Consider the following 26,735-nt stretch of genomic DNA (forward strand, 5'->3'; position numbering starts at 1 on the left):
TGTTTCTTTGCTAATCAAATCTTTTTACCTTCGTAGGCATTTTGGGGTAAAATAAGTACACACACCATAACTACTTGTTTTTCTTACCTGTTATATAGAGGTTTGTAATCGTATCTATTTGAGAAATGACGTATATCAAATGGCACCTCCCGAGTCAACTTATCTCTATAAAGATATATATATATATGTATATATGTCTGTCGTGTTATACATAAATAGTTATCAATCCTAATTATGAATGAAAACACTACTTTTTTCAACAGATATCTCGACCTAACAATTGCATCCCATGAAAGATATAACGATAAAATAATTATTTATTAAACGATTGACGGAAAAATTGAAAAGTAACTGATCTTCTCTATAGCTCATTTATATATTGAGATTTATTAGTCACCGTCTATAAATAATATATATAATTATATTAAATCTCAACTACATGTTGGCTTAATTGTATTATATTTACCTACTTTTTCACGTCATTTATTGTTACGTCGTGTCAAATTACAAACCTCAATTTAATTAGAGACGTTGAATATTCAATTTTCTATATTTACTTAATCGTGTTGCCCAAGCAATTTTTTAGTAGTCTACCCTAGCATTTAGAAAACAATGTCAACTTATCGAAATTAATTATAATATTGCCAACATGAATTTAACTCAACAATAATTAATACATGTATTCGAATCCCCGCCCCGCTTATCGTACCAGACAGAAAAAAAACCTAATTCAAATACCCACAAGAAAAAATATTAATCAAAATCACAACAAACTTCTAAAAAAAATTAAAATCATAACAAATAAAAAAAATATATAAGATTATGTTGGTCAAATTTGTTTTCTGAAAATTGTTATAGGATTTTGTAAGCAGTGAAAATTATGAAAATAATATTTTTATATACTTTTTGCCGTTTTCATAAATTGAATTTAAAATTTTAAAATGGGTATAAAAACTTGGATAAATATACTAGTTCACCTTATAAACTTCGTGATTTAAAAAAAATAATAATAAAAGTCAATATTGATGTTAAAAAATCACACCATAGGGATCATTTAGAATTTTTTTTTAATTTAAACTTCCAAAATTGATCTTTAAACTTTTACATTAAAGTCTATTTTAATCTCTAATTTTTTTTTAAATAACCATTTTTTTAAGTGTTGATTTCATCTAATTAAAATTTAAACTTAGAATAAGTAGTCAAATTAAATCAATACCCTCCTAAGCTTGAGAGAAACAAAATCAAATAACCACGACTTAAAAAATGAACATCCACTTAAATAAAACTAATTACACATCTACAACTACCCATGAATTTGGGAAAAAAAATTAAGTAAAAATATGTATTGATTTCACCAGTTAACTAACAAAGTCAAATAATGGGTAAAAACGATTAAATAAAAGGTGCTTAAAACGTAACTAGATTGACGTATGGGCGAAGAGATAAATTTTTTCTAGAACTTTCTACTTTCTACTTGATCCCAAGCCAAGATTCTATTGAAAAAGAAACATAAATAACAGTATCTTAAATGATATCTTCATAACAAATTTTCATATCAAAATTGGAAATGAAAGAAAAATAATAGTAAATTAAAGTAGATGATGAGCTGCTTATCTAAGAAGGAAGGAATCCGCCATTAAAAATGGATCCTTCGACGATAGGATGTATGGCGGCAACTTTAGACGTTGATAGCCGTTTGTAAGTCCGCAATTCTTCATCCTGAATCTCGAAGGAGTATCTACCTATAAATTCTTGTCTTACGACCATGCGAAGTATCTTGAAGAAGCTGGATGACGTCATCAAACTGTTTTATCAAAGATGGAGCAGAAAGATGCTTGAAGCTAATGTAGAATATATATTTATTTTGCTTTTGTAAAGTTTTTTCAAAGATAAGATTTCTCGTTGATCACGCTTGTGAGCCAGTCTTATAAGTATACTCATAAGTCTCGACCCTTAAGGTTAGAACAAATGGCTATCCACGCCTAAGATTACCACCGTACATCCTACCGTCAAAACATCCATCGGAGTAACTCTAGACTTTTCTTAACAATTGCGAATCTTCGTGATAAACACTGCAAAATTTGCGATCTTGATTAGTTGTTAATGTTAAACCTTGTTAATGATAAAGTTTATGTTGGCATTAATGTAATCTCAAGAATATTGATAACAAGTGGATTTATGCTCAAGTAAAGTTTATTTTATTTTTATTTTTCCTTTTAATGCGAGTACAAATATCTGGGGTGGTCATTGGGACTAGTATAACAGTAAAAGAGCTATGTAAGGAATTAATAGCTACTTCATTTTACCCCTTTTTTTAATTTTAATTAAAATGACAATGAATTTATTACCCACCATATGTTAATGTTTTAAAGACTGAAGAACTATATTTTATACCATATAATGCTAAAAAAATAAATGGTGAGGCAAGGTTTTTTTATTTTATTTTTTATTTCTGAGGGTTTGAACCTAGATCTTGAGTGTCAACACCCGAGCCTCTTGTCACTGTGCCAACACCCGAAGATTATTTACTTGACATTTGACATTTGCTTATGTTCATTCTAATAAAATAAAATCTAGCAACATTAATACAAATAATATACCTCCATTTGTTGTTCTTAAACAAATAATAATAAAATAAAATCTAGCAACATTAATCCAAATAATATACAACTCAAATTAATGAAATCTATCACTGAGCTAATTAAGACCATGGGTCAAACATATTCCTTATATATGTTCACCAAGACGATGAAAATATTTCAAACCTGTAAGCTAAACTGCTTTTCCCCATATGTCAAAGAACAAAACGAGGCAGCGAACTTATGAGAGCAACAATCCGGACGTTTACAGTAATGGACCAAAAATGTTTCATGGTCCATTGTTTCTGGCAATAACAGTATCAAATCTACTACTTCCCAAGTTCTAAATCAAGAAACAACAATCAATATATTACTTGAATTCCATTTCCTATTGGATTTCAGAAAACTGAGGAAGAACTGGAGAAGTGGATCTTACCAACCGAACTTTTTCAGCAAGTCCCTTGTTCTCTTCCTTGAGCGTGTAAAAACGATAACTACACAGGCAAGAATCCAAGGAGGGAAGTTCCCACTTATATTTAATTTCTTCATCAATCCTTGCGACTCTCGAGAGAGAAAAGTTATCAAAATCGTTAAAATCGCCACGCCAAAAATAATCCTGGTTATTGGTTTGATCAGGGAATCCTACAGTAGATGATAAAATATGAAGTTAGCTATTTGCTTGAATCTGATGCAAAACAATAAATATGGACAGCATCAAACAAAATCAGTGCATATCTACATCAAAATGGCCACCCATTTGCCAATTGACAAACATAATCTCAACGTGATAACTGGACACCTTTGTCGTCAAAAATAGAAATAGCTGTTTTATAGAGAACCATCTCCAAAGGAAGGATAGAACAACTATTAATCAATTCCTTCCTCTGATTTCTGATAGGTAAGTTTGATTCTTCATCAAGCAATTTGTAGTTTCGAGAAGGAAGGATTTACATTCGTGTCCTCATTTTCTAAAATGGACGGATGGCAGCGAGAAACAAAGATCGTAGACAAAGCAGAGGATCCCTCCAAATAGGCAAAGAACAAAAATAAGAATTATCTTGAATGCACATAAATCAAGCATAAAGGAACACAAAATAGGACTTAGATGAAATAGCCTAAATGGAAGTGTAAAAAATATCACATCCCTGACTTCATTCTACAAATCCCTCTACACTCACAAAAACCTGCTTGTTCCATTCTAGCCAAAAGAATCAAATGATAGCAAAAGAAAATTAGATACTCCTTTGACTCAATCTTTTTTATTGTCAAAAGTTACTATGCTACACAGTTGTCACATGAGATTAATACGGTGAATATTAGATACTATACTAAGAGTGTGTTTGGTATTGACTTTTAGAACAGTGAAATGTTCAGACTCTTTAAAACAAAAAACTGTGAAATGTGTTTTAAACTAATTAAGAGCACTTTTCACAATAAAATTTACTGTAATGTTTGTCTTGATGACTAAAACTAAGTACTTCCAAAATATCTAAAAACATTATTTTAAGTTCTAGACGAAGCAACTAAAAAGTAATCCACTAAGAAGCCATTCCAAACTCACTCGTGGATCCAAGAGAAGCGTTAAACTGAACTACATCACAAATCTTTTCCAAAAACCTAGGATACTCTTAAAAAGTCCTCTTATATATCAAGACACAAATATTCCAGAGAACAGCAAATGTAAGACAATTTCCTCCATCATACCATGACAACTCTAAGAGGGAGCCAACATCGCCAAAAATGTTTCGAAACATTTCTCCACAGACGAGCGGTAAACATGCTCCTCTAAGCATGATAGCCCAAGCACAAAAGAAGTAAACCTTTTAAGAACATTGGCAGTCTGGAGCCTTCCAAGGATAATTGGCCAAGAAAATAACTTCACCTTCTTTTAGATGTTAACCTTCCAAACCTTGGTGAGAAAAAGGAGAAAAGGGGGAGGAACAAACAAGAAAGGTTCGATCATTTCCAAGTCAGATAAGGCTTTTCTAAACTGGAAATTGTGAAACGAGGACCCTCCAAACAAGTAGCTGAAGGACTAAACAGACCAGGATGGACTAGAGCTGAATTAGTATGGTGATCATCCCAAACTCAAGTCTGCTTATCATCCAATTCCAAACATGAAACTTAATAAAGTTTAAAAAAACGAGGGAAACATTGAGAAATAGCTTTCCAAGGGATCCCAAAGAGAAACAACCTTGTGCAGGAACCAAGACGGTATCGGGCACCAAGGCATACTGTAAGAAGAGCCCACATTCTTGAGGGCTAAAAGCCTAAATTACCAAATCTTAAGCTGCCCTTACAGTTACAGTTCATTTCAGGTCTGCTGATAGTAAAATCCCAGGTGAAATATAGGCTTAGAGAACAAACATCAAAACTAATGCACCCATTTCATCAATACCAACTTTCAAGAAAACAATCTGCAGAACTAATGCACCCATATAATCAATAACAACTTTCAAGAAAACATGTTATATTGTATCTTATGATTATTATCCATAACTCATGACTCCAGCACCGAACAGATGGGATATTAAAACCACGAAAAAATCTATTAGTCGGGATATTAATGGCTTTTTCTTCCCTCTTGACTTTGGTCTACCAGTTTCTATTATGAGTTACTATGACCCACGCAGTAGACAGAGTAAAGATGGATCAAATTTGCAATTCGAAATGAATAGAACAGTGAACCTTTACCTTGGGCTCTCCGTCGATGTAAATCTCCGCTCCATCTCTGTACGTCAGTATAGACCTGCCATTTCTAGGGTTGAATCGGATCGGGACGCCACGGCCGGCCTCAGGTTTAAAGGCGAATGCCGACTTGAACCCGTATTTGTCGAGAATCTCTCGGATCTCGAGCTGGTCTTGATCCCAACCCCCAAGGCTCGATTTAAACACATCGATCGGACCTTTGCCTTGCCGATAAAGATGGATTTCAACCTCCGGAACCTTCGTCTTCACGTTTTTTGAGTCTGAACTCGGATTCTGGCTCTGAAGAAGAGGTTGCTGCTCGGAGTTCGATCCTGTCTCTTCAATTTCTCGAATTTCGCTCTCGTTCTGTGGATTCTCCATTTTCGCGCCCCGTGTTGACGTACGGTTGTGAATTGAGGATTTTATTTGTAACCGGAAATTGTTTGGGAAATTGGGTGCTACAAAGTACAAGAAACGAATATGTCGAAACTGGTTTTTCTTTTTAAGGAAAATGTCGAAAATGATTTAAATATGAATATTTGTCAAAATGTCACTACATATTTAAAAAATTTATCAATCTCGACTTAAAAATTACACCTTAAATAAGCTCCACGTCATCTCCCATAAAAAATAATTTAAATTCCAAGTCTTGTTGTATTAAAAAAATCTGATTTGAAAACTAAATTAAAATACTTTTAAGATTGAGACAAATACTAATTTTATTTTACATATTTTGCTAAAGTATCGAATCTATTAATTTGAAAAGTTTTAATTGATTAATAGATAAATTAATCAAATTAAACCTTCAATGAAAAGATAAGAAAAGATAAAACATAATTAACACGCGAAATTTGTTTATTATTAGTGTTAGGGTAGGACGAATGCACCTAAAACTTGCCTAAACTTGGACACATGGCTAAGAAGGAATGAGCCAACACTAAATAGAAGCTCAACTCCACAATGTGATAATGTTCGGTAGCATATGTATTAATTGCAATTGGTAGACATTGATGTATGAGTAATGGTTATCTAATCTCACTAAACTCGACTCAACACCAGCTCACAATAAGTATTAAATTAAGCTTCGTATGTGATCAGGATACGGTAATGTACGAGATTACCTACTCGTCCATCTTGACTCCTGATGCATTACATTGATCATATTCATAATTGTGTTCATTTATGTTTTACCTTAGTCTATAAATATAATGTATTTTTTCTCGTACCATACCAGAATAGCATGCAATATCATATATACATATACTAACATAAATAATTATTATTTGTATTGTAAGATTATGGAACAAAACAAGGCACCACAAGTACACGAATAACGGGAGAATACAGGATTGAACATAATATAAAATTGAAAATTGAAAATAGAAAATACAAATTTACTTAGAAATTCAACATGAACTTTCAAAAAAAAAAAGTCAACGTCTTAAATGAATCATGAACTGCCACTATTTATAAGTAATATATACAACGTGACGTGTTACATTTTGATACTAATAATAGATAGAAAAGAAACACATGAGACATTTGAAAATTAAGCACTTGGAGATTGACCAATTTGAAACTCGGGGACACTAACCAAATGGAAAAGTTGGACACATAAAGGAAAGGCTATTGAGACATCTTTCTTTTTAATGGCATCTAGTTTTTACAATGTTTATAATATTTTTAAATTGATTGAAAGAAAAAAAAAAAAGAGAGATGGTATAGTGGGCCGTGGGATACAAAAAGCCCAGAAGTCGATCTGGATGGATTCGTAACGTGGGCTTCCGAACAGAATTGGGCCTTTAGCTTAAGCCCACGACAGATAGCGTACAAAGTCCGATAACTCGTACATGAATACTTGCTCTATAAATACGTTCCCGCCTTCTGAAATGGCTCCAAGAAGTAGGAACTTCACATTTATCTGTTTCTTCGTCGATTTTCTTATCGTTTTCAACAGCTGAATCTCAGTTTTCAGAGAAGTTTCTTTGTTAGGGTTTTTCTAGGGTTTCTGTGTGCAACCAGTTGTGTGACGTGATCTTCCCATTGCAGTAGCACTGTGTTTCTTTTGCCTTGCAAGAAGGGCTACAGTACGTGTTGTTTCTCTGCTTCTCGTGGATTTTCTCTTGCCTCGCGATGAATTCCGAATTTCGTCTGAACTTTGGGGCCGTTTTACGTATTTTGCCTCGCAATAATTCTTTTGCAGGGGCCTTCTGAACTCTGGGGCTGCATTTCTTGACTTACAAGGATTAATGGACGGTGCGGAACGTTCTCTCGACCGCAGAGAAGCTGCCGGAGCAATCGAGGCGTTGTCAGGAGCTATGGAGTCTCAAATTTCGGATGAAAACCTAATCGCTAATCTGAAATCCCAGATTCGTCTTCTCCAAGACAGAGTTAAGGTTTGACTTTATTTCCTGCTACTCCTATTGCAACATTCGTTTTCTAAAGAGAAAACTGGCGAAGTATCGACAGAGCCATGGCTGACGTTTGATCCCAATCGAAACAGGAATTAGAAGATGAAAATTCGAAACTATCCACTCGGCTTTCAAGTTGTTGCTGTTCTGAGGTTTGGTCGACTAATTCTTTAATAACTAATAGTAATTTTTTTTCCCTTTCCTGACATGTCCATTCATCAATGTAGAATGGCGTAACAAGTGTTTTACGTGATATGCATATATTAGAATTGAAATAAGAGCTCTTTAGCTGTCATCCTACACTAGTTTTGATGGTAGACATTCCGTTAGGGACTAAACATGAATTCGTGCAGAGGAAGATAAAATTTGAGGACGGCAATAGCTTGATCGAGAAAAGCAAGGAATATGAAAGTCCGAGAGACAAGACTATTAAGAAGAAAGCAGTAGAAAAAACAGGTCAGTCGTTACTTTATGAACGAATAGTCTATTTGCTCATCATATTGATAAAAATCCTATTAATTTTGTGTAAAAGAGGATACCGAAACAGGGTACTCTGGTGAATAGGTGTAGCTCACTTATATAAGAGTGGGCGGAGAGATGCCGAAGGGAGGACAAAGTAAAATAAAATTATGAAAAAAAAAAGGAGTTCTAGAAAATATTACCAAACATGTTTTCTGTTAGTTTATTTAAAAAAAAAATCAAAACAAGTTCCAGACACTTCCGAACCAATTATTCAAAGAAAATTCTTAACTTTTTCTTGCTCTTTTGGTCACGTTATTATCTACAGAAACTCCATTAAAAAGTCAACTTTTAGGTCCTGCCGCATTGTGATAAGATCCAAAAGGCAACTGTGAGACTGAGGATAGAGGTGGATACACAAAGGTCCGACACTTTCTCACTTTTTACAATCTTAAAGAATTAAAGTGATTTAGAACAACTCACAAAAAAGTTATCAAAACTAAATCTCATATACAATATTTATTTGTTTTAGTATCACTTGGATAAGACATTAACTAACTAGATTAATAATGGTGAGCAAGTACCTTTTTTCTCAGTTATTTGAGCAGCGTAGGTGCCATTTTCTCACCTACCCTAGGGGGTAGGTTTAGCTCACGTAAATATGAATGGAGGAGAATGTAGTGATGGGATCGTGAAATAAGCTGTCATATATTGTAATACATAACAATGAAATATATATATGATTACTATGAAATCCAAGACTCTGAGTCTGAACTACAGTAAAATGATGTTGCTACCACTTTGAGTGAAAGGTGAAAATGGCAAGCTTCAGTCTAAAAGTGGCAAGCCCTTTTTATGAGCAAATTTGGAATGTTTATAGAGTTTAGATCAAATAATTTACGGTAGTTATCATGCATGGTAGTTATCATGCATATCATCAACGTTGTTTATTTTTTTAATTTTTTGATAAGAAACCACTCTTTCATTGAGAAAAATGAAAAGAAGAACAAGAAAGGACATAAAAAAAACAGCCCAAGAAGAGGATGCCCATTAAAGAAAATGGCTTGATTGACACCTAACTGATAATTATAAAAGGCCTTAGAGACCGAACCCCACAAAGACGTATTAAACCTTACAACGTTGTTTATCATATATCGCAAAAGTCCTCAATCTTTCTCTAGTATGTATTATTTTACTGGAATGCTTTGCCTGTTTCTACTCTCAAATTTAGTTTTTTTTCTCTTTTAATGAAGGATATGATGCAAGGACCATGGATCACTATTCAAAGAGATACATTGCTCTAAAAGTCATGTATTTCGGCCAGAGGTATGTAATCTAACCATAATGGACAACACCAGTGCCTTTTACTTTCCCTGTATTAATTTTTCCGTACATCAAAGTCCTTCAATATCTGCTCCCATAGTCGAAAGAGAAATCTTGTAAAAAGATGAATCCATGCAAATAGTATTTAAAATTATTTTCTTTTTGCTGCACTATGAAAATCTCTACATTGTCCCAGATAGTGACTGAAATCCTGGTTACTTCATCTGTATAGGTTCTACGGTTTTGCTTCAGAGGCCCAAATGGAACCAACAGTTGAGGTGCAGTTTCACATTAAGCTCCAACATCTTATTTTATGATTTATCAATTATGATGTTAGTAGTGGGAATATTTGTCAAGAATGCTCAATATTGGTTGTCAATGTTCACTGGGAGTGCCTAAACATTTAATAATGCCTTTTAGAGGATCTATTCTTAGTTCAATTCTTTTGCCTTTATTTCTAATTGTTGATCACACCATCTGCTAGGATGCGCATCATGCAAATGCCAATAGTTAATATAAGGCTTTCTTTTTTGACAAATATCTTTCCATCCCTGGTTGCCTAGGAATACCATTAAGATTATTTTGATGGTTTGTTTAATCACGGATTTGGATTTTACTAAAGAATGCTAGCACATTCAACAGTCCATCTTGATTCTTCTGACCAATGTATTAGTTTGAGCCATAAATTTCTTGAATTTCTAAGCATGAATTATGAGGTAACCAGACTCTAAGTTTGCAAGAGGCTTGGAACTCTCCCAACTAGAGCTTCACTCCAGTAATAGTAATATAGTCCATAATCCATTCAAGAACGAAGCAAATGCTCTATAAGAAGCTTTATTTGGAACACCAGGATAGATAAGAACCATCATATTTTTGTTGGCGTAGATAATATCTCATTTACTTTCTAGATCAAGCCATTTTTGCAGCCGTCACTAGATCATGTCTCTTTTTGATATATATATATGTGTGTGTGTGTGTGAAGTGTGGAGGGCCTTTCTAACCTCTTTGAGACTTCCTCCCCTCCTCACAAGTCAAAATACATTACATAAATTAAATTCTGTGTGTGTGTATCTTTTTTTTTTTTTGAGGAAAAAAGAATTGAGGGAACCAGGGAATATATGACCTCATGCTTAAGGCAATGGACCATGTGGGTGTAAACATTTAGCACCAAGTTGTTTTAAGGGAGGGGTAAGGCCGTAAGGGGAAGGTAGATTTGGTGGATGTGAGGAATGTTGGGTGAAAATAAATTTTAATTGTTATGTCATCTTCCTGCAGTCTGAAATTTTCAGAGCTCTTGAGAAGGCTAGGCTTCTTGTTGGTGGTAGGAAGGAGTCTTGTTATTCAAGATGTGGGAGAACAGACAGGGGGGTCTCATCTGTTGGACAAGTAAGACATTTAAAATATGTAAGGAATAAGATTGTACATCTAGATAGCATTATATAATAACTGTAATGTTGCCGATGCTTATTTTCAGAATACTTTGAGTTTCTTGTCATGAATTAATTCACCTTTGGTTATTCTACTAGCTGTTCAAAATGATATTTCCTGCCAGCTCTTCCATGTCCTTGGGGGTTTTGTTGAGGCATGAAAGTTTTTATCTAATACAATCTCTTTTATGAAGTTGACTAGGAAAATATTGTAATATTCTATATGTCTCCCTCATTTATATCCACATACACGCATGCACACGTGAATCCGGCTCAAAAAGCTTAATTTTTTTAATATGAAAACCAAAGAGATGAAGATGGATAACGCAATTCTTTCAATTATTTGTTTTTTTACCATACTTCTAATATTATAATCAAGGCTACAGTTTTCATGACGAAATTTGGTTTTTAAATTAATTTCCAAGTACAAAAGCTTTTCTGGTTCCGTAAGTCATTAGTCACCTAGGAGGTAGGAACAGAAGTTTAATTAGGCGACTGTTGACATTTCATTCATTATTTAAATTCAATTTTCTCATTTCATAGCAATCATACTCTGATGCAGGTAATCGCTCTTTATTTACGGTCAAAGCTTAAGCACAACTCCAGTGTTGAAAATAATAATCATAATGCAGAAGAGCAACACGGTCAGTAGTTGATGTTGCCAAAGTTGTTCCCTATTATTAATAACTTGTGAATACTTGAGACATTATAATCAGCTGAACGATGACGTCGAGCACGTCAGACAATTTGCTTTCTCTTTTACATGGCTGTATTCTGAAATTTTTAAGATCTAATTGGAATAGTGCATATTTATTATTTCCATTCAATTATCTTAATTTCACTTCCATTCATATTTACTCTCAGATGAAGAAATTGATTATGTGAGAGTAATGAATAGAGTCTTGCCTAATGACATTCGGGTTTTGGGCTGGTGTGCTGTACCAGTTGGCTTCAGTGCAAGGTTCGTCTTCCATTTATAATGCCCTTTTCAAGTGTTATACCCGATAATCATATCAGTACTTCATGATGCTCCACACACACATACACTTAATGCATGGCCAATGCCTCTTTAAATAACTTATTGTGTTTTTTCGTTCCTTTTAAGTGTAAAACTTGTCTATTTAGCATAATATTTCAGCATAATATTAATGCTAACTCTGGCATTTTTTGTTGCCTCTTTGTGCAGCACAGATTTAGTTGTTTAAGGAGAAAGTATAAATATTTATTTTGGGGAGCAAATTTGAATATCTCGGTATGAAACTACTATGCACTAAGCTTATAATCTTTTTGCACAAGTAATTTGGATGGTGCTTGTGAAAATTTTGATATGTGTTTTTCACCAGGCTATGGAGAGGGCTGGTAAGAAATTTGTAGGGGAACATGACTTTAGAAATTTCTGCAAAATGGATGCAGCAAATGTTCACAATTACAGGCGACGTATCTTGTCATTTGACATCTCTCCTTGTGATATGAGGTTGGCTTTGGTACCAGTTCTTCTTAATCTCTTTTTCAATTGAACTTTTTATGCCATGCTTAATTAAAAATGCCTTCGGTGTCACTGGAAACTGGAACAATTTGTATTCTCAAGGTTGCTTTGCGTGTTTGCTTCTCGGGCCATCTGAATTAACTATCTTGTAGCTATTGATCAAGCTTATGTTACTTTTTTCCGTCCCTTGGAGAAAGAGCTCAAGAAGGCGCTAAGGCTCCGAGACCATCCCAAGACCAAGATTAAAGATGAGCTCTTGTGAGAGAAAATTTCCTCGAGACGAAGGCTTAGGACCACCCTAAGACAAAAAGCTAAGGATGAGCACTCGCGAAAGGAGTTCTCCTCAGCACAAATGCCTGGGAAACACCTCAACACCAAGATAAAAAATGAATGCTTGCGAAAGGAGCTCACCTTGGCTCAAAAGCTTAGAAACCACCCCAAGACCAAGATTAAAGGATGGGCCCATGCGAAAAAAGCTCTCCTTGGCACAAAGGCTTAGGGACTACTCTAAGACCAAGTCTAAAGGATGGGCCATCGCGAAAACAACTCACCTCGGTGCAAAGTCTTAGGGCCAAGACTAAAGGATGAGCCCTCGCAAAATTAGCTCTCCTTGGCATACAGACTAGGGGACCACCCCAAGCCCAAGCCTAAAAAATGAGCACCCGTGAAAGTAGATTTTCTTGGCACAAAGGCTTGGGGACCACCCCAAGACCAAACCTAAAGGATAAAATCTGCGAAAGGATCTCATTTTTGTGGAAACTCTTGGGGACCACACCGTGATCAAGACTAATGGATGAACGCTTGCGAAAAGAGCTCCCACTATCACCAGGGCTTGGACATCACCGTAGGACCATCCCTAAAGGAGATGAGCCTTCGCGAAAGGAGAGCTCACCTTGGCGTAAAGGCTTGGGGACCACTGAAAGATCAAGATTGATGAGCTATTGCGAAAAAAGCTCTCTTTGACACAAAGGGGGGACTTGGGGACCTTTTAAGTCCATTCCTAAAGGATGAGTCCTTGGGATAGGAGCGCACCCCAACGCAAAGCTAGGGGACCACCTTTAAGTCCATTTCATCCTAAAGGATGACTCCTTGCAAAATGAGCTCTCTTCAGCACAATGGCTTGGGGACCACCCCAAGATCAAGCTTAAATGATGAGTCTTCAGGAAAGAAGCTCACCTTGGCCCAAAGGCTTGGGACCACCTCAAGACCAAGACTAAACGGTTACCTTTTGTGAAACAAGCTCTCATCGGCACAAAGTCTCGGAGCCCACCTAAAGAACAAACCTAAAGGATGAGCTTTCATGAAAGGAGCTCACCTTGGCCAAAGGCTCAAGGACCATCCCAAGAACCAGCATATAAGATGAGCTATCACAAAAAGAGCTCTCCTCGGCACAAAGACTTGGGGAAGGATGGGACCTCACAAAAGAAGATCACCTCGACGCAAAGGCTTGGGGTCCACCCCAAGACCAAGACTAAAGGATGACCCCTTGCGAAACAAGCTCTCTTTGGCACAGAGGCTTGGGGACCATCCTATGATCAAGTCCAAAGGGTAAGCCCTTCCTAAAGGTGAGCTCTCCTTGGCACAGAGGCAGTGGAAGTACAATTTTTCTATGAAAGGATTTTCTAATTGCCTGTTGAAAAACAGTTAAAGGACATATACTGGAACTGCAGTGGTAGAGCTACAACTCTCCTCTTATAACGGCAGAGTGCATAATCTCTTGCAATCCGATTCAGCTCGGCTTGAGACAACTTCTTTCTAACTATTCAGTACTAACTTAAGTGTCGGAATACAGTTGGCTGAGCACCACACCGGTACAAGTTTTTGTTTGTAAGTTCTGTTGAAGCCCACGTCAGAGTGACACAGGACGACTATTGGCATGTCACCTTGCCCAAAAATGTGCATCACCATATCTAAAATAAAGTTATCTCTCTCTCGCTCACATGCACGCATCTATGGAAATATTTTGTTTCTTAAAAAGAAAATGAGAAATTCGGATTCTTTTAGTTTCTTATATTGGAGATTTTTGGCACTTTGGCAGGATGGAAGGCAATAAATTATGGGTATTCAACATAGAAGGCAGTGCTTTCCTTTGGCATCAGGTCCGCTGCATGGTTGCTGTAGTCTTCATGGTTGGCCAAGGCCTTGAGGATCCTGATGTGCGTGCCAGAAGTCTTGAATTCTATTTTTTTCCCCCTTATCTGAATCCTGCTTAAATAAGTTGCTTTTAATACGTTAAAAGTACTTGCATTTGACCATGGAAATAGAAAACAAACAAATAATGGTAAATCTAGTAACCGTCAGATGTTGTTTTTAAGATTTGACACCCAAATTATTACTCTTATTTCTTGGTCTTGGTAAACCCTAAGCATGACTTCACTGCTCTTTTAAGGCATCTGTTGTTTTTCCTCAATGATTGCGGTAACAGATGAAGTGGACTAGTAAATTTTGTAGGTCATAGATATTCTACTGGATCCATCAAGAATACCAAGGAAGCCTCAATACGTTATGGCTTCAGAAAATCCTCTGGTTCTTCATTCTTGTGAATTTGAAGTTGTCAAGTTTGGGTGTTCATCAGGTACATTTATGAATATGTTTACTACTACATGAAACCTTTAACAAGTGATCATAAAGATAACCCGATTACTGCCTCATATATACTCTCTTTTTTCACCTCATTTGTCACTATATTATTGTTCTATATTTAATGGATCTTCTTGTCTACATTGTTTCTGATCGTAGATGCTGGAGAAGCTCTAGAGTCGCATTTAACGAATCAAGTCCAAGCATACGAGCTCCAAGCTGCAATTTTCAAAGAAGCTCTCTTAAGCTGTTTGCCCATCACAGACGGTTGGAATTGAAAAGTTTCCCTATTATAATTCATGAGTCTTTTCTGTTCCAATTGATTTATGATACTGATGTGGCCACTTTCTCTTCCCTCCAGATCGGAGTTCCTCGGAGAATAGAAAATCAAAGAAGAAAATTTGTCATGTTGCCCTATTGTCAAGACCAACTGAGCGTAAGTTCTGCATCCTAAGACTCAGTTGGCTAGGGATTATCTATTCGGTAATGTCATGTAGTACAATACCTTAAATAACCACTGACTACACAACTGAAGATACTGTTCTAAACCCTATTGTTCTCTTTTCTTTTAAATCTAACAACTAATTTTACTTGTGTCCAGCTTCATATGAAGAGCGGCGTGCCAAGCTTGACTCAGCCTCAAAGAGGAGTTGATCAAATACATCTCCGTAGGCATGGGTAACATAGCGCATGAATTACATACTTTTCCACATTATAATCGCTTTTCAAATTTATAAAACATTATGAGGCTTAGAAAGAGTGGTTTAAAGAAAGTACTTCAATATTTTTTTCCTAAATTTATTGTCCCTTCTCCGATAGTTCTTTGAACTTTAAAAAATATTTACCAGATTTTTAATGTTTAAAATTGTGTCTAATTAGTTCCTAATCTTTCATGACAGATCTTTAAATTTTTTAAAAGTGTGAGACTTGTTTGATACAAAATTGATTTTTGGACACCTTAAAGTTCATGGATCTGTTAGATACAATATTGTAAGTTTAGCGATTTATTAGACACAATATTGAAAGCTTTAGAGACTTATTAAATATTTTTAAAAGTTAAAAGAAGTTCAAAAACATGCACAAACTTTTGTGTAGTACTAGTGATCTAACTTATTATTTAATCTAATTTTTTTAGAAGTACGAGAAGAATTCTTAATAGTGAACTTATAACTCACCCTAGGCACGGTGGCAAAAGACTTGCGTGTTGACATCTGCAGTTCAAGTTCAAGCCCTCTTGTATCTCGAAATAAAAAACCCACCCTCACTAAAGGATTACATTAACTTATAATTTCGATCGGGTAAAAATAAAATGAGTACAACAGGGAGTAAAATTTAATAATTACTGTATCTGTAGTTTTGCAGAGTTTTGAATGCCAAACATCAAAAGAGCAGAAGGCAGTAATCATGAGCACCGGTAATGAAGGGGAGGCGACCCAGCCGATCCCTCCTGCGACCAAAAGCTGACAGCCCAACCAGTCCCTAAACATCAACTTGCACCATCATCATGAATCCAGGTGCATGAACTCAGACCAAATCATTTTTCTCACTTACCCTGCCCCCCCCTTCCTTCCAATTATTATTCATATCTTTATGGTTTTATTATATTGACAGTGACAAGTGATGGTCCTCTGCCTTATGTTTTTTAATGTTCTCAAACTAAGCTAAAGTTTAGCTTGTTTTTGTCACAAAGATTAGGTTTCTTTTCTCTGTTTCTGAAAAATGATTGGCGATGAACTACCCTGCAGTGTCATTGGGGCACTGCATTGGAGTTAGTGATAAGTTGAGGGCTTTAAGAAAATGGGTTCGAACTTCGAACCAGGGTAACTATCTAACTGACTGGGTTGGCCTAATGATTTTTTATGGTTTTATTATATTGACTGTGACAAGTGATCGTTCTGTGCCTTATGTTTTTTAATGTTCTGAACTCAGCAAAAAGTTCAACTTGTTTTTGTCACAAATATTAGGTTTTCTTTTCTTTGCTTCTGAATAATAATCTGAGATGAACTACTCAGAGTTGGCGTAGTATCATTGGGGTTAGTGATAAGCAAAGGGCTTAAAGAGAAGAGATTCAAATCAGAGTAGCGATCTAACCGGCTGAGTTGGCCAATTGGTGTCATTGAGTTAGGTGCTTGAGACAAGATTAGTTAAGGGGGCATAATAGCAAAAATATCAGATGATTGATAATTAACCAGAGCAGTTATATTGATTTACTATGGTTAAAAGTTAAATTTTTTCTTAATGCATAAAAAGTCTTGGAATTTAGTATGACAATTATAGCAATGATATCAGGTAATTGCATCACAGCTGATTGGCTTTTTTTACTTTGGGTATGCCAAAGAATAGGGTCAATGTGATTGGTCAAAAGAAAAAAAGATCTTTCAAGTTAATTATGATTTCACTTTAACCTTATTAGAAAAAAAGTTATGATTCTGTCTTAAACTTGTCAAAATCGGTACATATTGAATAATAATTATACATAATGTTCGCAATCTTCTAATCTTTTCATTTAATCATCCTTACTAAGCTGAATTGGGTTCAATGGTATACTTTTATCTTCCTTAAAAGTATCTCAATTAATTCGAATTATTTTAGGATATATTTAAGAACATTAAAGAAGATAATAGGTGTTTTATTTATTAAATTATGTTCGAATTAAATTTTTTAGGTGAAAAATAATTTTTGGTCTCTGTATTTTCGTGGAAATAACGATTTAGTAATTGAACTTTAATTTGTAATAATTCGATTGTTGTATTTTTTTTTTTTTTACAATTTGGTACTTAAATTTTAGTACGTAAGGTTTGAAATTTGTAACGATTTAGTTTCAATTGTGAAAAATGTTGTTAAATTAATGAAGTTTAATTGATAAAATGTGTTTTTAAACCACCAAACTTGAATTGTTTCTTACTATAAATAATATTTAGTTTTGATGAGATTTGAATTAAATTGTAGAGACTAAAATATTATTGTTATATATTAAAATTATAGACAATTGTTAAATTATATAAATAATACAGTGAAAAAGTATTTTCTAAGTTACTTGGAAGTTGCAACTTCATCTTTAATCTTTAATACACTAAAAAGGGAAGATTTTTCTAATTGTTTTTTTTTCTTTTCTCCTCGTAATGAGGAAGAATGAGTAGATTGAAGGCAAGAACAGCTCATAAAGAAGACAACCAGGACAAGACCTAAAGTCAAATTTCTATCATCAGTCACACACTCAATTTTCCATATCGTATGTGGGGAAACCATTAGTTTACTGTTTGCTCGTGCCCCCACTGGATTTTTTATTTGTTTATTTTTTAATAAACTCTTTTAAAAAGAATCTGGTTTTTAATATTTTTCATTTTGAAATAAATTATATTGTAGAGAGATGGGTTTGAACAGAATTATGCTTTAGATCGATGATTAATTGAACCGAAGTAAAATTGTCTATATCAGTTTATTTATTATTGAAATTGAGATATTGAATCTTTTAGAAATGTAAAAAAATTAATAAAATATTTTGTCCAAATAAGAAGACGATTTAAAACAATTAATTTTGATTCAAAGTGTGTTGAGAACAAGGTCTAAAAAGGTAACTTTTTTTTTTAAACACAAAAAGGGCGACTTAGTGTTGAAAAGTTGAACCGAAATTAGATTGACCATTTTGTTGAAAACGATTTTCATTAAGATGTTTATAAGAAATCATATATTTGAACAATTATTATAAAATTAGATTTATTTTCTACCCAACCACTTTTTAGGAATTAAAAAAAAAGACTAAATTACTTTTGAAATATAGATCAGCTTCCCAAGATTAGTGGGTTAAGGCTATTTTTTACAAAATTATATAATTAACATATTGAAAATTGTTTTTTTCCGTTACAATCATTTAGTTGAGTAAAATTATATGTATGGTGTAGTTTTTATTAATATTCATGGGGTTCCATACCATATTAATATTCATGGGGTTCCATCTCAAAATCAATTGGCAATGAGAGGAGTAGCCCATGTCTATTACAAACAAGTCCCTTCTTTTATCAATGTGGGATCCTTAACAGTTTTGGCTTATTGGACATGTCTGCGGGTGGTTTGATGTAAGGTTGATGTGAGCATAGTTGGCAACCTACAAATAGAAATACGAGGTAACGTGAAGTTGAGTTAAATTCTGTTCAAGTACACGTTGACTCTTACGCAGACGATGTGTCCAAGTTGAAGCTCGACACCCGTGCCTTTACACAAGCCACATGTTCATATTTGTTTTTAACCAAAAAAAAATGGAAAAATGACCTGGAGTTAAATTCTAGACAACTTTCTCTCTAAGAAAATGGGGACAATTGTGAATTCTATTATTGTTCAAACAATAATACAATATTACGTGAAGTCATTATTGCGACCCAAAAAGATTAACAAATTGAAAAATATATTTATCCGAAGTACAGAGAAAGATCTCGTTCCCGCGAGGGAAGCTCGGATCAAACGAGAGGCTCTCCCTTTTTTTCTCGGCAAAACCAACAAAAAGGAACGAGAGACAAAATTTTCTCTCTCTCTCATTTCGAATTCTCTTCCATTTCCCTTCGTTTTCAGTTCTCATTTGAATCTGGTTTCAGAAATTGCGTCTCGCGGTGGTGTTTGCGTTGATATTGAGACGAAAAACGAGGAAAAAAAATGGATGCAGCAATGGGATTGATGAGGAGAATGCCTCCGAAGCACTCCGAAACTGCTCTCTCCGCTCTTCTTACTCTCTTACCCCACCACTCCTCCGATCTACTGTCCCAGATTGATCAGCCTCTGCAGGTGCTGTTTCTCCTCTCTTTTCCCCTGTTAATCGGTTGTGGTTTTGAAATTTCCCTGAAATGTTGTTTGTTTTTGTTTATTGTCGGTGTCTGTGCTCCCTCGCAGAAAATTTCGTGGGATTTTAGGGTTCTAATCTGTCGATTTTTTTTTTTTTTTTGGGGTGGGGTGGGATTTGATGAAATTTCCCGCTCCATTATTGTTTGTCGGCCTTATTGTGTTCGGATTCAACCCAATTCCCATAACTATTGCCGTTATCTTGCCTGCTGGTTCTCATTAAGTGGGCTCTGCATCAAATGATGAGGATTGAGGATCAAATTCTGGAACAACGAAGGTTGTATCCGAATATTTCACTAATCTCTAAAGGCCCCTGGAAGACGATACCCTGAAACCAAACTTTTACAATAATCATAAGAGGAGAGTTTCTCACTCTCTGTGTTTTCTCAATAACATACTCTAAAACCACGGGTTTAAGGATGAATATTTTGTGGTGGCAAGGTTGGATGTGTTAGTGGTTCTTTAATTCGCTTTCAAGTTCTCTTTTACTCCATTTTTAAGGTCTTTCTTGTTTAAGTTATAGTGTATAGGTGCTGTTTTCCTTTCCCTTTTTTCCCCTCTTTGGCCCTCTCTTGGATTATCACTACCATGCTAATAACTATTGTCCAAGTCACCTTTGGTGCTAAGTTCTCTATAATAACGTGAATTGTTTTGTCTTTCATTTCAATTGACAGCCCTTCAGGTTGTTAAAATTAATTAAAGTTTCCAAGTTTTCTGAATTAGAAATCACAACATTTACAGGTTATATGTGATATGGACAATGGGAAGGAGTTCATTTTGTGTGAATACAACAGAGATGCTGATTCATATAGGTAAGTATTTGAATCAACTTTTGCAGCATCTGGACACCAGGCATGATAAATATGCATCACAATGGTTTTAGCAAGTTTCCTAAATTAATAGATATTTTAATATCTGCCTTGCCCTTAATATTAGAGGTTGTTCAGTTATGACTAGCACTTAGCATGTTTCACATACATTCCTAACATCAAGACAAATTCTTTGCATGTTTTACAATTCCATGTGTATTTGTACCTCTCTTTTAAATGGGCAAAGCCAGTGGGTGTGCAATATATAAATCCATTTTTTTTATATATATGTGCCATTGGAGAGCATACATTTCTTGGGGTTCAATGTCAAATGAATGCTACGAGTCTATGACCACTGTTTTTCCCTTCTACCACCAATTATGTAAGCTAACAAATTTTACAGCATTTAAGTATCAGAAAAACACAATCTGTTGAAAAATTCAAGAATTTCAAGTTTGGAAATATTTATACGACTGTATGATCTGTTGGGGTAGATTGAAAAAATAGGTTATTGACTGAATCTTTTTTTCTGCTTTTTTACAATATCTTGGGTCATTAATTTATATATGCACTGTATGATGCCATGTTCTTTTTCTTGCCATATAGATCACCATGGTCAAACAAATACCATCCACCATTGAAAGATGGAGCGATGCCATCTATAGAGTTGAGGAAACTTGAAATTGAAGCAAATGATGTATTCACAATCTATCGTGACCAGTGAGGTCCTTTTCTTGCTTCCTTTTTGACACCTGTGCAATAGAATATTATTACGTTCTAGATACTACCTGCAGCCAGTGTATACTTCTAAATTCAAGAGGCATTTTCTATAATTTTTTCTTATGTTTCAAAAGTAAAACCTACTCCCTTGAATTTAAGACCCAATTGCCTTGTGCGATTATGTATTTCTTACGACAGCTGCTTTAAACAAATGCTTGGTTAGGTATTATGAAGGTGGCATTTCATCTGTCTATATGTGGGAAGATGACAGTGATAGTTTTGTAGCCTGTTTCTTGATAAAGAAAGGTAAGACTAACCAGTGAAGGAGTGTGAGCATTATTAAAAGTGATGGGTTTACTCATGTGATGCTATTTTTGAGGATAAAGATGGCTCAAAGACTGGTCACGGTCGAAGGGGGTTTCTACAGGAGGGAGCATGGGATGCTATTCATGTTATTGAGGTAGTTTTTGTTATCATCGATGACAGATCATTTATTAGAATTTAGAGCCACGTGCTCTCATGTACTCTGCTAATCTCTTTCTAAATTCAGGTCCGGCTTGAAGATGAGGGAACAGCTAGTTACTGTTTAACAAGTACGGTCATGCTGTCATTGACAACTGATAACAACGCATCGGGAACTTTTAGTTTGTCTGGTTCGCTTAGAAGACAGGTACATTGGAATGAACTTTGTATTTTGACTCTGTAGATTCAAATAGTTGATGTTGCATGAATAATTACCAGGGTGGGAGCAGCATTCCAACCTCCTTATTCCTGAGAAAAATTCTACGGGGCCCAAAACTCCTCTATTTTCATCTACTCCTGTTCTCTTCATTCTAGATCATGTGTTTGACTGTTTGAGTGAGTGTTTTAGGCACTACATAACATCCATTTTAAAAGATATAAATGTGACTACCTTCAAGAATTCCCTTCCTTACTGGAAGTAAAAGTTAAGCCTGTAGTGAAACCATTACACAGTTTTCTTCCAGTTGTATTTTTTGATAGTTTACCTTCTGCCCCCATAATGAGTCAACAACAAAGATGCCTGTAAATAGGACTCCTCTGTTAAAAGTTCTGCCATGCTCTACCATGTTAGTTTGATGGTTTTCCTTTTTCATCCATGCGTGTATGTGTTAGTCTGTAATACTAGTTCCCTTACTTCCATGATAGATGAAGATGAAGCTCTCAGTTGCAGAAGGTCATCTTTGTAACATGGGACGAATGATCGAAGAAATGGAAAGCAAGCTGAGGAATTCACTAGATCAGGTAATTGTCTCCCCTAAGATATGTTTGATGAAGAAGCAGTTTCTAAAAACTAGTTTTTATTTTTTAATTTGGCTTAAAACATGTCTTTAAGAAAGCTGAAAAACATACTAGAGAAATCGTGAGGAAGTCATCCTAACCACTTCTAGAAACAGAAAACTAGAAACAAAATCATTATCAAACAGAACCTTGATATTTCATTTCTCTCTTGCCTTGTTATCTCTTGATTGTTGATCCTCATGCCATTATTATACTATGTGATGTTCTCAACAGGTGTATTTTGGAAAAACAAAAGAGATGGTTTGCACCTTGCGACCACACTCTGAAGTGGTGCATATGAGACCCGCCAAGTGAGGGCTGCTGCTGATACTGCATCATAGCGGCTCGATAGTTTGTAAGTCTGTTTTTTTTAATGCAGCTGTAACAGTGTGATTTTATTTTGATTGTCCTTTCAAATCTTAATTCATGTTAAAAAAATACTGTTTAATTGTGTGTGTACTGATTGGTTGTATTGTAGGCTTGGTAGTTTAGTTGTCATGTTGCATATTTGGGACCCAATTCTAAATTGAAGGTTGCATTTAGTTAGTTATTGTTTAATTATAAAAAAAATTAAACTAAAAAGGAGAGAATTTTGCATCTCTAATTAATTACAATGTCAACTGATTTTCATTATTAATGCTACAAAATACCACATCTTTTGATCTGGCTTCTATGTATCAGATGAAATATAGTAACGAGACCCTCTAATTTATTAAATACAATGTAGCAATCAAAATAAAGATCTAATAGGAACCTTCCAAGTTGTGTTCATCTAAAAAATGGATGGCAAGATATGGTGAAAGGCAATTTGAGGAAATTTCTTGTCTACAGTAGTACCAAAAACTTTCCATGCTACAATTTGCTGTTTGATACCATCGCTACATGTTAAGAATGGCGTGGGATTCAACCTCAAGGGACAACCTAGTTGACAAGAACTTGAGAACTTGAGATCTCTTGATCATATTGGTTTAGAAGTCTCAAGTTCGAACCTTCTAGTGACTTTAATACCAAAAGTCCTTGATGTCTCTCGAGGTCGGACCTTGGAGTGGACGCGGATGCCCCTGAGTATTAGAGTGCAAAGCTCCAACTCTCAATTATCAGAATGGTGGAATTGGGACGGGATTCGTAAGATAAAATAATATATCACTTAAAGATGTGTCAAGATATTGATGAAAATAGTAGATACTGCTATAAGATTATAAATTAAAATTTCCCTTCGAGTATACAAATAGATGAAATTATAGAGCACAATGCCTATGGTACGAAATAGAAGCAACAATTTTTAAACTGAACGTGGAGAAGATATCAACACCCTCAAAGTAAAGAATCCTACAACTAAACGCAAAGAAAATATGAAAACTCCCCCTCTAGACCTCAGAATTCCAAAATTCAAATACACACACAACTCACTACACCCACACTTGCCACTAAAACGTAGGAGAAAACAAAAAAAACAAAACCCAAAACTTAGCATTTTTTCACGCGGAGAAGCTAGCATCAACTGGCTGCAGGGCATGAGCTGCACAAGGTTAAGCTTTAGCATCAGGTTCGCTGCTTGTAGAGCCAGGCTCAATGGTTTCTGCAAGAGGTGCTTGGTCTTTCTGTTCTCCCTCTTTATCGTCTTCTACAGCGATAAAAACACGATTTCAGTGCACACACAAATGCGTTAGAAATATTCAGATATATGATTTGAAACTCGTCAAACTAACCATCATCCTCTCCCAAGTCATCAGCATCCATGCCTCCACCAGCACCCATACCAAGTTTCTAGAGATCAAAGATGATCACAACATTATTTTTATAGAAATAAGAAACTGTGGTAGATTTCATTATCGCCTGTTACAAAAGGGGATGGAACCCCTAAAAGAAAGCACTCCAATTGGCAAAAATATTCACAAAGCTTAAGTTAAATATGATTAGAAATTTATATGACATTTGAGATGATCTTATATATAACACAAAAAATAAATAAATAAATAAACTTACTGAAAAGTCCAAGTCACTGAAGTCCATATCATTTCCAGCTGCGAATTAGATTAACAGGGTAAGAAAGCCTCTTCAATCAAAACTTGCCAACAGATAATGGGAAAAAGAAATTAAAAAAAGGAAAAAAAAAAGAGACTATTAGAGAAGGCTGCCAAAAGATACAAACTCACGCTTGTTTCCTTTTTCCTCATCTTCGTCAATCCATTTGTCCCAATCAACTTTCACAAACACAGGAGGTTTCCCTTCTTGCTTCAACAACCTGCTCCACCACTTCTCTTCAGCCTTTTCTATCAAGTACCGAATGTTTCTCATGCCAACATTAGCCTTGCTCTCCTGCAATTATTGTGTTTCAACGGTTAGTGCCTTAGCTTTTAAAAGGAAAACTAAAATGAAGAGTGAAAGGCAAAAAGTTAATGAGATTATACATTTATGACAACTTTATCATAGAGATCAATGTCAACTTCATATGGTATCTTCTCTGCTCCACTGATTGCAGAAAACAAAAATTTCCCTTCAGGCTCCAACTTAAGCTTCACATCCTGGGCATCTGGCAGGTCAATTGTTACGAATAGCTTGTCTGATCTTTGTGCCCATCTTAATGTAGGGTGTCGGCTGTAAGATAAATACACACAAAACTCAGATGGAATGACACTAATACATGGCACCAAAACTTATAATTAGAGATAATTAAGGTCCCGTTTAATAATGATTTTGTTTTTAGTTTTCTGTTTCAAAAAATTATGCTTGTTTTTTCACCATTTCTTCAGTATTTTTCTTTTTCACCTTTCTTCATAAGACATTTGAATTCTTAGCCGACTTTTAAAAACAAAAATAAATTTTTGAAATTTACTTTTTTTTTTTTCAAAAGTTGGCTTGGATTTTAAAAACGTTTTCAAAAAATTGATAACAAGACAAAGGCAAAGGGATACATGAGTAGAAAGAGTGCCACATGAGTGGAAAGAGTGGTTGTAAGCTTAATTTTCGAAAGCAGAAAATCATAAACAAAATAGTTATCAAACAAGACTTAAAAACTTCATTGTTATAGAAAGAATGTACAGTGTAGCATTTGCATGACTTAGAAAATCATAAACAAAATAGTTATCAAATAAGACTTAAAAACTTCATTGTTATAGAAAGAATGTACAGTGTAGCATTTGCATGACTTAGAAAATCATAAACAAAATAGTTATCAAACAAGACTTAAAAACTTCATTATTATAGAAAGAATGTACAGTGTAGCATTTGCATGACTTAGAATTATCGTTCGAAGTTGAACGAAAACTTTTAGACTACCTGTGAACTTATAGCTAGGGATAACCATCATATTCAATAAATATGTTGAATACTTAGTAGTCAACATGCCATACAAAACATTAAAAAAATAATAATAATAATAAAAAGTGGGGAATATATTACCTCAATTTCTAACAGTTGAAGCAGGATTTACACTCTGAAATTCGGATAGCTAAAAGTAAAACTTCAAAAGAAAAAGAACAGGAATCGAGTTTGTATTGGGCACGATCCATTGTAATTTTCAAGAAGAAAAATATGCTTCCGTAATAAAGCGATTTACCGCCATTTTCACATTTCACCAACGCCTCAGAACTTCTTAAACATCGAGTATCAGTTTCGACGATGGAAAGTGAAATACTCAACCCGATCATCCAGCTTCTAGTTTCTTCATCATCGCATCGGAGTGAAACTCCATTTTCAAGTACAATCGTATATAAACATGCAGAAAACAATCACAATAACATACAACTCCAACAATTAACCCTAATTTCTCCATTCTTCTCGATTTCCATCGACTTCCGAATCGACCGGACAGATACAAGAACTTACCACCTCAATTTAACTTGTAAACATCATCGATTCCTCGTCATTCTATTCGATATAGAACAAGCAACAAAGAGAATTGAAATAACGACTGTCCAATTAATTACCTCATCTTCGGAACTCGATGAACGGAATCGCGAACACAGGCTGCACAGCTCCGCCGCTTCGGATTTGCTTGATAATTTAATCGCTTCGGAAGGAGAGAGATGGAGCGAGGGAAACAAAGCCATGGGATAAAAACAATGGGATGGCGGTTCGCCGAAGTGAAGGATAAATGCAAATTTTGCAAACGGTTTTTTTTT

At 35.1% G+C, this 26,735-nt stretch overlaps 4 protein-coding genes across 16 annotated transcripts; 2 read left to right on the plus strand and 2 right to left on the minus strand.

The window, feature by feature from the left end:
- Positions 1 to 1,603: 1,603 nt before the first annotated feature.
- LOC111006735 (WD repeat protein) lies at positions 1,604 to 5,747 on the minus strand. Of its 2 annotated transcripts, XM_022278818.2 has the most exons (3): positions 5,274 to 5,747; positions 3,016 to 3,221; positions 1,604 to 2,072 (listed from the first exon to the last, which is right to left on the minus strand). In XM_022278818.2, exons 1-3 carry the CDS (start codon positions 5,646 to 5,648, stop codon positions 2,033 to 2,035), a joined length of 621 nt encoding a protein of 206 aa, XP_022134510.1. In that variant the 5' UTR covers positions 5,649 to 5,747; the 3' UTR covers positions 1,604 to 2,032. The 2 variants fall into 2 exon arrangements, with proteins under 2 accessions (XP_022134510.1, XP_087979662.1); XM_088123536.1 differs by lacking the exon at positions 1,604 to 2,072 and having other exon boundaries at positions 2,694 to 3,221; positions 5,274 to 5,744.
- A 1,418-nt stretch (positions 5,748 to 7,165) lies between these two features.
- Positions 7,166 to 16,858, plus strand: LOC111006132 (Pseudouridine synthase family protein). 10 transcript variants are annotated; one of them, XM_088123481.1, is made up of 17 exons: positions 7,166 to 7,354; positions 7,471 to 7,663; positions 7,771 to 7,830; positions 8,032 to 8,134; positions 9,391 to 9,463; positions 9,693 to 9,738; positions 10,736 to 10,864; positions 11,450 to 11,531; positions 11,752 to 11,848; positions 12,079 to 12,139; positions 12,231 to 12,361; positions 14,412 to 14,529; positions 14,825 to 14,948; positions 15,113 to 15,220; positions 15,315 to 15,436; positions 15,555 to 15,631; positions 16,089 to 16,858. In XM_088123481.1, exons 2-17 carry the CDS (start codon positions 7,517 to 7,519, stop codon positions 16,159 to 16,161), a joined length of 1,551 nt encoding a protein of 516 aa, XP_087979607.1. In that variant the 5' UTR covers positions 7,166 to 7,354; positions 7,471 to 7,516; the 3' UTR covers positions 16,162 to 16,858. The 10 variants fall into 10 exon arrangements, with proteins under 10 accessions (XP_087979607.1, XP_087979610.1, XP_087979609.1 ...); XM_088123484.1 differs by having other exon boundaries at positions 16,308 to 16,858; XM_088123483.1 differs by having other exon boundaries at positions 16,316 to 16,858.
- Positions 16,326 to 23,157, plus strand: CPB (Subunits of heterodimeric actin filament capping protein Capz superfamily). Of its 2 annotated transcripts, XM_022277903.2 has the most exons (9): positions 16,326 to 16,467; positions 19,543 to 19,729; positions 20,525 to 20,595; positions 21,199 to 21,312; positions 21,536 to 21,618; positions 21,699 to 21,772; positions 21,863 to 21,982; positions 22,480 to 22,575; positions 22,846 to 23,157. In XM_022277903.2, the coding sequence occupies exons 2-9, from the start codon at positions 19,601 to 19,603 to the stop codon at positions 22,924 to 22,926; spliced, it is 768 nt and encodes a 255-aa protein (XP_022133595.1). In that variant the 5' UTR covers positions 16,326 to 16,467; positions 19,543 to 19,600; the 3' UTR covers positions 22,927 to 23,157. The 2 variants fall into 2 exon arrangements, with proteins under 2 accessions (XP_022133595.1, XP_087979617.1); XM_088123491.1 differs by lacking the exon at positions 16,326 to 16,467 and having other exon boundaries at positions 19,116 to 19,729.
- LOC111006038 (co-chaperone protein p23-1) lies at positions 22,976 to 26,700 on the minus strand. Of its 2 annotated transcripts, none has more exons than XM_022277773.2 (6): positions 26,541 to 26,700; positions 25,023 to 25,209; positions 24,768 to 24,930; positions 24,598 to 24,635; positions 24,321 to 24,378; positions 22,976 to 24,235 (listed from the first exon to the last, which is right to left on the minus strand). In XM_022277773.2, the coding sequence occupies exons 1-6, from the start codon at positions 26,543 to 26,545 to the stop codon at positions 24,141 to 24,143; spliced, it is 546 nt and encodes a 181-aa protein (XP_022133465.1). In that variant the 5' UTR covers positions 26,546 to 26,700; the 3' UTR covers positions 22,976 to 24,140. The 2 variants fall into 2 exon arrangements, with proteins under 2 accessions (XP_022133465.1, XP_022133466.1); XM_022277774.2 differs by having other exon boundaries at positions 22,976 to 24,232; positions 26,541 to 26,699.
- Between the last annotated feature and the right edge of the window lie 35 nt (positions 26,701 to 26,735).

Source organism: Momordica charantia (assembly GCF_013281855.1).
Source record: "Momordica charantia cultivar OHB3-1 chromosome 4 unlocalized genomic scaffold, Mcharantia_2.0 BLBB01000004.1, whole genome shotgun sequence".
Lineage (NCBI taxonomy): Eukaryota > Viridiplantae > Streptophyta > Magnoliopsida > Cucurbitales > Cucurbitaceae > Momordica > Momordica charantia.